General features: G+C 45.4%; 1 protein-coding gene across 1 annotated transcript in view; it reads left to right on the top strand.

Moving 5' to 3' along the window:
- The window catches only part of pard3ba (par-3 family cell polarity regulator beta a), a 143,170-nt gene that overhangs the window by 43,066 nt on the left and 89,973 nt on the right, over positions 1 to 10,131 (top strand). Inside the window, exons 7-11 of the mRNA XM_056370827.1 lie at positions 2,728 to 2,814; positions 2,998 to 3,123; positions 4,407 to 4,876; positions 6,684 to 6,823; positions 7,375 to 7,503. Coding sequence (XP_056226802.1) covers positions 2,728 to 2,814; positions 2,998 to 3,123; positions 4,407 to 4,876; positions 6,684 to 6,823; positions 7,375 to 7,503 — 952 coding nt within the window. The remainder of the gene's footprint in view (positions 1 to 2,727; positions 2,815 to 2,997; positions 3,124 to 4,406; positions 4,877 to 6,683; positions 6,824 to 7,374; positions 7,504 to 10,131) is intronic.

The following is a 10,131-nucleotide window of genomic DNA, read 5'->3' as shown; positions in this document are numbered from 1 at the left end:
ACGGTGCTCAGGAAGAGACTTGGCTGGAATGACAGATGGTGATTTTTCAGCATTTTACAGTACAGTGGTGTCTTGACAGCACTGTGATACAATGGAGGCACGGCTCTCACAGATAGTTTGCCATGGTAACAGATGGTTGGCAGTTGAAGAAGCCACGGTGAGCGAGCGAGGGCACATTTTCAGCGAGTCCCGGCCGCGAGTTTGTTAGGCACTCGGCCTCCGTTGATGTAGAGGAAGTCAACCAAGAGTGGGAGCTCCATCTGTCTCACTCCTCGTTGCTCTTTTCATCCGTCCCGCCGTCCCTCGCCTCTCTCTCTTTCCCTCCCTCCCTCTCTCTCTCTCTCTCTCTCTCTCTCTCTCTCTCTCTCTCTCTCCCCCCAGTGGAATGACTGTTTGTTTGTGTTTGTGTCAGTGGGATACTAAAATGGGTGAGCGGAGCTATTCTGCATATTAGCGTGCGGCGCTAACAAGCTATGGTTGCCCCTGATGAGCTTGTTTGTGCCGCCGTTTGTTTTTTATATGAATGTAAATGGGCTGAAACTGTGTGTGTGTGTGTGTTTGTTTATACCACACATCCTGTGTGAATACATATACATCATTCAGGACTATCTTTGTGTGTGTGTGTGTGTGTGTGTGTGTGTGTGTGTGTGTGTGTGTGTGTGTGTGTGTGTGTGTGTGTGTGTGTGTGTGTGTGTGTGTGTGTGTGTGTGTGTGAATGTGTATCCTGCCCCAGCTTGATTGTTTACCATCACTGAGTGTGTGTGATTGTGTGTGTGTTTGTGCAATTCATGGGTTGTGCACGTGTAATTTAGATGTAACTGTGTTCCCTAATAGATGTAAATTTGATGCATGTGTGTATCTGTGAATTCAATTTAGAGGAATGTGACTGATGGTGTTTGTGAGCATGCAATAGATGTAGCAATAAGAATGCAAATTGGATGTGTGTGTGTATGTGGATTTGTGTGTACAGTACGTGTGTGACCCTGGCAGAGGTTAACGAGAGCAGGGTGACAGTGACAGAAGAGTGTGTTATAATGATCCCACCTAGTTCTTGGGGTTGTGTAGGAAGCACATAAACCTTGAACTTCACTGCTTTTGTTCTCAGACATGTTTGCTTTTTTTTTGTTTTGTTTTAACTCACACAGACACCTCATCACTCCTTTTTTCTGTTACTTTATAAAAACTTTACAGGAAAGCTCTGGAGAAAAAAAAAAAACCCTTTTGTTCTTGGTCTCCATGTGTGATTGCTCTTCGTGATCCATTATTCATTATGTTCTCACGTGCACTTGCGTCTGCCATCTTTGTAGCAGCTAGTCCAGGATGCTGCCGCCGGCCTGGGGTTCACTTTACTTGCGCCACCTCTCTGTTCACCACCCGGGCTGCCTTTTGCAGCTCACACCCTGCTCCAGTCTTAACCATGCTCACACCTGACACACCTCTGCATCTGCACCATTTTAGCCACGTGACTCCCAGGGGTCCTTTACATCAGTCAAGGCTGTACTCTCTGCATTAACTCCCAACTGAAGTCAGGGCAGCTTGGCCACTGCACATCTTCTGCTGCAGGCTGAGAACTCACGAAAACACTTACTCGTAGATGTTTGTTCACATTTTTGATCATATTTAGGTCTTGTTTTTATTGGAGGTTGAATGCATTGATTGTCAGCAGCTCTGGACAAAAGCAAAATATTTGTGAAAGTCACAATTTCGCCTCTTTTTTGGAAGTTTCTCCAAGCGATTGATTTAGGAAAAACTTTTGAGGGTGGCAGATTTTTCTCTGAATAAGTGGAGCTGTTCTCATAGTTCCCACTGCTCCTTACATTAAGTTGACGGAGACATTTGTCTAGAAAGAATTTACACATCAATTCTGTTTGAAATAGCAACCCTACAATTCATCTCTCTATCAAAAATACAGTCATTAGCATTTAGCTAAATACCTGCGTGCATAAAATCTTTCATTAAAACCTTCATTAATTCTAGCTATGTAGCTAAGTGGCAAAAAGTGCAAAACCTCATTTGAAACTGCGATGCTTAAACTTACACACACTAGTGTAATACTGCTTGATTGATGATAGGAGTGATGCGTGTGTGTGTGTATTAGAAAAACTAAACATACAGTCAGGGATTGTTGCTTCCTGTGATCTTCTTCTTCTATTCCCCAATCATGCAGGTCCCCTCTGTTAGCCATCCAGTATCAAAAGCAGCCCTCTTCCTGTTTATCTTCAGTGGTACTGTCCTTGTTTATCTGCTGTTAAAAGCCACAGTTCAAGCCTCTGCAGAGATTATTAGAGAAGCTCATTCCGTTTCATCTCTATCTGCCCCTCTATCTGTCTTTCTCTTTTATCTCCTGTTTTTCTTCTTCTTTTTCTTTTTTTTTCAATCGGCTAGATTGGGTGGTTGAGAGGCAGGTAGATAAAGGTTGAAGTAGCTGTGCACCTGTGTCCCAACCTCTCTCACACACACACACATACACACACACACACACACACACACACACATACACACATGAATTGTTCTGGTATTTGGCAGGTACCTGTAAGCTAATTTGTATCCCTATCTATGTAGCCCGGAGGAAAATGCAAATGGATGTTGAAGAGCTTGCACATGGAAAGGGAGTGTGTGTGCGTGTGTGTATGAGTGTGTCATGTATTTTATCCTAATTTTCTGTATCTTTTAACGACGCCTATGTGTTGTTTATTTTACAGTGAGTGTTTTTGTTGTTGTTGACAGCACCCTGACGAGGACAGTGGAGTTTCTAGGTGACCGGGGCCCCCTGGGTATCCATGTGGTCCCGTACTGCTCCTCGCTCAGTGGACGGTAACCACACATACGTAGCATACAGCTACATCCACTTGTAATCAATCAGGCATTCATAAGGAAAGACAGATGGCAATGTTGACTCATGGAAATGCATTAAAAATTCAAGTGCTGGCATGTCATCATACACGTGTTTACCTCCATGAACTCGTATGTTCTCAACACTGTGTTGCGTGTTTCAAGGACCCTGGGCCTTCATATTAGAGGCATCGAGGAAAACAGCCGCTCCAAGAGAGAGAACATCTTCCAAGAGGACGAGTGTATCGTCCAAATCAACGACACACCACTCCAGGACAAGACCTTCACACAGTAAGTGTGCAGAGCGTGGATGAGCTGGAGGCTGTATGTTTATGTCTGTGTCTGTGTCAAAGCAAGGAAATGCAAATATTGGATCAGACACAAACAGGGCTAGACTAAAATAGCATTTTATCAAATCTGAAGCCAGAATTGAATCTGCTGATTAAATCTGAATCCCTTACTGAGTCTACAGTATTTAGCTTTCAACAAATGCTGAAGTCATAAGAACGAAAACACAAGGATTCAAGTGAGATCTTTTTAATAGGATGTTTTTTGGGATCCAATTAGAATATCCTCCCTTGTGAACGTCCTCAGTCTTTCTCCAGATATTGGTGTGATGTTCACAAACATCTGACGTTGTGTCTTTCTGGTGTTTGTTCATTCTCTTTCTGAATTAATCTACTGTCCATCTGTCTGCCGTGTGCTTGGAAAGCTCTGAAAAATAAAATAGTCTGTAGAAATTGTATAAGATGAATAATAAGTGGAAATGAACACAACCCTGGAAATTAGTTTCTGTATCTCTTTATATGTCACTGATGTGATAAGGAACTAAAACAAAAGAGCCCAAAGCAGGAAAATAAAATCCTTGCTCTTTATGTATGTGTGTGTGTGTGTTTGTGTGTGTGTGTTTGTGTGTTTGTGTGTGTGTGTCTCTGCTTCCACTCACTCACCACCACTGTAGAGAGACTCCTCACCTTTCACTCAGTTTGTCTCCTCTATCAGCCAAACACAAATCCACCTCATTCTCTGCCCGTCTCTATCTCTCCACCACATCTGCTCTCACAAAAGAGTGTGTGTGTGTAGTGTGTGTGTAACCCTCTCTCTGGTCCTAATTTTTCCTCCCGTCCCTGTCCTCTCCCTTTATTTTCTGCATCCTCGCCGAAGAGGTCCATTTAACTGCATCCCACTGTGTTGACTGTGCTGTGTGAATGTTGTGCTGATAGTGGTCTATTAAAGCTGCAATAGGAATTTGCTGTAAGGTCTCCTCCATCTGATAGGGACCACTGTGTCCCAAACCAGCTGGAAGAGTCAGTCTGTGGTTGATCCAAATTGAAATACAGCTCCATTAACGACACAAGCCTCATTCACTCTCCTCATTCTCTGCTTCCAATTGTCTGTGTTCTCCTTCTGTGTTCTGCTTGACTTTCCTGGGCTTTTTTTTTTTTTTGCTGTTTCATAGTGTTCCACAAATTAGATTGGCTGTGAGGTTTAGAGTGGGTTTCCAGTTGCTTTTATATCCCATATCCAGGGACATAAATGTGAATATTTCCTCCCTCTTTCTTTTCTTCTTCCAGGTCACAGGAAGTGTTCCGCCAGGCCATGACCTCCTCCGCAATCTGTCTGGAGGTCCTCCCCGTAGCCAACAAGCTGCGCTACGAGAAGAGCCTGATAGGTCACCTTTTCACCGGCGACGGCAAAGACTCCTCCTCTGCAAAAGCAAAGAGTCCGATGGTTGTCCGTGCCAAAGCCGACTCCCAACCGGAACCCAGGCCAGATTCCAAACTGAACACCAAACTGGAAGTGAGGCGACCAGACACGCGTGCCAAGACCCCAGAGCCAGCTGCAGTAAACACACCATCAGCGGAGATCCAATCTGGGCACGGCTCCTTGGAAAGAGTCTCCCCCGCACCTCCAGCCAGAGGAGCAAGCTCCTCCCCGACCCGCAGCCAGAGCCCCCTGGCCAGTAGGAGCCCTGCTCTGCCCGGCCTGGCCAACCTGGCCAGCAAGAAGGGCGGCAAGCGGATAAAGATTGACCTGAAGAAAGGTAAATGTGCAGCTGCCTTCAAAGGTGGCGAATGACTTGAGTTTCTAAATTACAACACAGCCATAATCTTTAGGTTACATTTTGTTCTCCTTTCTCCACTTCCTCTCACTCTTAAGGGAACTGTTGTCGAGAAGCAAGATAATCCACATGGTCTTTTTGAGCACGTCCATGCTTATTTATAGTTTTTATCTCCAGGCTTGTTTTTCTGATGTAATTGGACGCCCTGGGTGTTGTATTGCCCTCCACCACAAATGATTGATTTATCAAACTCAGACTTCTCATTCAGACTCTCATAAAAAGCTCTGCACCACTGAAAGCAATAGTAGTCCGTGTTGAAAATAACCTTCCACTGTGAAGATATTTTCATTTTTTATCTTGTGGGATGACCGTACACACCGTCTGGTTGTTTTGCTTTTAGACTTTAACCCTGAGAATCAGTCCGACTTCCCCGCCGCCTTATCTCTTATCCCTCTAAAACACATGATTGTTGGAGCGCCGATGTGTCGATGGCACGGGAATAGGTTCTTAGGACTGTGAATGGGCTCTGTACTAGCAACTTGTAGTATTACAGGGTATTGAAAGGATAGCTGTAAATGCGTTACATTGCACACACCTACACATGCATGCTACAGGTGGGAAGGCGAGAAGAAACCCAGATGAAAGGATAGAAGAAATTGGACTCCGCACTCTCGAGCTCCAGCTCAAAGCTCCATTCAGCTGTTTTATTGTTAGTTTCTTTCTTTTCCCAGCACGTTTTCATCCCTCCAGTTTTCCTCTCCTTTCCCCTCTGTCCTTCTTTTGTTTGATTTTTTTTTTTTTTTTTTTTTTCCCCGTGTTTCCCTCTATCCCTTTCACCTGATGCAAGATCAGAGCGGAGGATATTATGGGGTTTCTAACACCCTCTCCCTTGGCAACAGGCTCTTTCTCACTGTGATTGACAGGCGGTGAGGTTTAGGTGCGCTAATGTAGGGCAGGCAGAGGCTTAGCTTGGAGACCAGATAGCATCGCTCACCGCCTTTAGTATGCCATGCCGGCTTTGCTCTCCCCCCACACACACACACACACACACACACACACACACACACACACACACACACAGAGCGTGGCACATTTCACTCATGGCTTGGGGCTTGTGAGGCCGTGAAAAAGGGAGAGGGTGGAGGCTCTGGGGGTTGATGGCTCGTGCGTGTGTGTGTGGCCTCAGAAACACACACATACACACTTGTAAATGTATATACACACAGATAAACGGAGGATCACATGCACAAGGAAAATCTTTGTGGAAATCACGTTGCCTCCCCAGGGAGGGAAGCTAGAGAAGAGAATAATATTTCTCAGGTTCTTCTATCGCCCCCCCCCCCCCCCCCTCTCTTCCCGCCGCCCCCACCTTCCTTCCATCTTCTCCCTCTACTTCCCTTCATCAGCCACCGTTAGGCCTGCTCACACGTGAAATTAAAGGCAGAGTCTGTCTAATCCGGCGAGGAGAGAAGCCTTCTCCTGGCGGCTCAGAGGCTGAGCCAGGCAACTAACCCCCAGAGGAAAACAGGCACTTAAACAGTAGTTAATGTGGAGGATGATGCTAAAACCACAGACTGGCTTCAGTAGGACAGGAGAGAAGGAGAGAGGGAAAACTGTGCGGCGAGTGGAGAAGGAGAAAGAAAGGAGGAAAGTGACAGAATAGGGAGACAAGAGGGAAAATTCAATTAAAACGAAATTAAAAAGTCATAAAATTCATAATTAAGTCTCGTCTGCAGGGGGATTGATGTCCCTAACACACACCGTGACGCACGCTGCTTTGTTCCCACAGGCGCAGAGGGTCTGGGCTTCACCGTGGTAACCCGGGACTCCTCGGCCCACGCGCCAGGGCCAATCCTGGTGAAGAACATCCTGCCGCGAGGTGCAGCGGTCAACGACGGCCGCCTGCAGCCCGGAGACCGCATCCTGGAGGTAAGACACGTCTCAGCCTGGTGATGTCCCACTGAGCAGAAAAGCGGCAGTCACAGTGACAAGGACGCTGTCATCACGAGCAGCAAATCTAATGGCACCCCTGCTGGTTAAACCAGAGTATTGCACTTTACAAAGCATGTGTCCACATACACATTATGTTTCAGGATGACTTTAGTGTCACTGCCATAACTGAAACAATCTGAGACATATCATCTCTTTGGATTTAACTGTGTGTGTACCTAAATTACAAAAAAAACTCTTTGTTCTCTTACCTCAAGTTGTTCTGTTTTCAGTGGAACTACTTTCTGCCAAAGAAATAGTCCCTCTGAAAGTGTGTGTTGGAGGCAGAAAACTCAAAACCCAGACAGATGGTACCAAAACTTTAATTAGAGGCTTTTGGGGGAAATATGTTTTTGCATTATTTTGGATGAAATGACCCTTAAAACATAGAACACACTGTTTGATCTTCTATAAGTGTCGACTTTGCATTAATCTACTCATGTGCATATGTGCTTTCTTTTGTGTTTCTGTGTGTGTGTGTGTGTGTGTAGGTGAATGGAGTAGACATGACAGGCCGTAGCCAGGAGGAACTCGTGGGCATGCTGCGCAGCACCAAGCAGGGAGAGAACGTGTGTGTGGTGGTGGCACGGCAGGAGGACATCTTCCTGCCTCGGGAACTGGTAGGAGAGTGCGAAACACACAAAAACACAGCATTCGTGTCCTCACCCAGCCTCCTGCGCCTTCACACAGTTCCCCCTCTCTCTTCTCCTCTTTTGTCTGTCAGTCACCTCTGTTTCTTTTGTGGATCATTTATCTTCCGTGGTGGTCTTCACTTTCGCTCCTCTTTTTTTTTTTTTTTTTTAAAAACATTTCCTGCACATTGTGTCACTTTTTCTTTTTTCCTCTCCCAATTTTTACGTCGATGCCCTTTTGCCTCTAAACACCACACGCGAGCGTGCTCCGGCCTTCCTGTCCCACTCTGGTTTTGTTGACACAGCGATGCCAGAGGAAGTCACACACACAAGCCACAGCAGCCCCCGCAGGAAGCGTGCGAGCATGTCCGCGCATGTCGACATGCCACGGGTGTTAAGTGACCGTTTACCTGTAGCGGCTGATGGGGTCACAGGTCTCTGTCAGGCCTGTGAAGCTGACACAGTTTGACTGCGCCTCACAGGGGGCATTTTTTATCAATAAACACACACTTTTAAACACACACACGCACACACACACACACACACAGCCAGGTGGCCCCTTGAAAGTCTCCCGCTCTCTGTAAATCATGTTTTCGCCTGTGCGCTTCTATTCTCTCCCCTCTGTCCTCTGTGGTTATTCTGATTATTCCCTTTCCTTTACTTCAAAGAGCTGTGAGAAAGGCACGCAGGGCTTTGTAGTGACTGATGCATATTCACACCTAGAGTCCACACACCACACACACACACATACACACACACACACACACACACACACACACACACACAAACTCCTAAACACCTAGTCCTTGATTAAAAAAAAAAAAAAAAAAAAAAAAACTTGAACACAAGTGCTCTCTCTCTCTCACACACACACGCACACATGTGCACAGACAAACACATCACACAGTCTTTAAACAGCCGAGTTACTGCTTCCGAAAATAGTTTGCCCTCATTAATGGCCCAGCAGTCTTGGCATAACAAGTGACTTTGAAGAGCCTCTACAGTCTTCATCTAACACTTGCTTGTATTTGTGCATTAGAGAGAGGCTTAAAGAGAGAGAGAGGGGGAGATAGTGGAGAGGGAGAATGAGAGAGAGCTTTCAGTCCTGTCTCTATCCAGGCTGTTGAAGTTATTGGTGCCCCGTGAGATCTGGCCCTTATCTCCAGCACAGTCCTCCACCTCAAAGACAGTTTGATGTCCCATAGGCGCATACATACACACAGACACACACACACACACACACACACACACACACACACACACACACACACACACACACACACACACACACACACACGCGCACTCTAGAGGCACGCTTGAGCTGCTGCATTATTGAGTTTAGATGTGCAGACCCTCAAAAAGCGACGAATTACAAAAATACACAGATGAAACCACTCCACAGAGAAAAAGTTCATCATTAGAAGTATGAGCCCATGCAAACACACACACACACACACATGCACACACACACACACACACACACACACACACACACACACACACACACACAAGCTAATAGAGTACTTGACAAGAAGCAAACCCAACGGGAAAAAAAGATGCAGCTAAATCCTTCCATCCCACAGTAAACACCACCCTCACCTTTCCAAAATCTCCACCCTCCTCCAAAATGCAAACCTTGTCTCTCGCTCTTTTATCTCCCTTGTTTTTCTCCCCTTGTCTGTTTTAATCGCCCGACTCTCTCCCCCGCTGCTCTCCGTTTGTAAACCGTCGTGAAAATTAATGTGGAGAACTTAGCAACGAGCGGCTCCTGACGATTCGGTCGCACAAAAGATGTAATGATGATGGAGACGCATTAAGCCGACGTGGCCATCTGCCTCTTCTGTCGCAGGAAAACTTGTTTGTCTGCATGTCTGTCTGACTTGGTGTGGGTGCTGCATGAATATGTATTAAGGTTTTAGAGGCTGCGATATCTTGTAAAAAAAATAAATAATACTGCCTTTATGTATCCACAGCGCTACGGTCATATTTGCTCAAATAACCATCAGATGCAAATCAGTAGTTCATTATCGCAGTTTTATATCCAGTAGCTGCTGAGATTAATTGGCTGAATTACAATTTTAAGTTTTCCTTGGCTAACCTCACTGTTGCAGCTACAGATAATGAATCTCAGCTTATTGCATATATCAAGGTTTAATTTGGTTTTCTGTGGGTACATTTTGTCCAGCTGAAGCCATGCACATGAAAGCAGATCTTTGGTTTATTTGAATAGAAAAAAAATCTATATCAGATGGGATATTTGGATCCATGTATGACACAGTTTGATGATGTAATCAGGTTATTTACCTGTTGAAATTCGCTGCATCCCAGACTGTGCCTATAGGTGGAGCAGTAGTAAAGACCCCCCTACTTCTGTTCAAGGGTTTAAAGCCTCTTCAGTCCAGCTTTCTTGTAAATGCTCATTAGTTTTTCTGGCCCGTGGACCACCTTCTACAAGTCTGTTTATATGCCTTTAATTAACTCTCAGCATTGTCTGGAACCTGAGCTTATTAAACAAGTAAAGGGTTTACCAAGAACCCGGTAAAAACATCTGCGTTTTCCATGATGAACCTGATTTCTTTTACATGTTGGTCTGAGCATGAGAAAGACTGTGTTTTT

The sequence above is a fragment of the Seriola aureovittata genome, chromosome 24 (genome assembly GCF_021018895.1).
Source record: "Seriola aureovittata isolate HTS-2021-v1 ecotype China chromosome 24, ASM2101889v1, whole genome shotgun sequence".
NCBI lineage: Eukaryota > Metazoa > Chordata > Actinopteri > Carangiformes > Carangidae > Seriola > Seriola aureovittata.
Note: the sequence above shows the minus strand (reverse complement) of the source record. Positions and strands in the feature narration are given on the sequence as shown.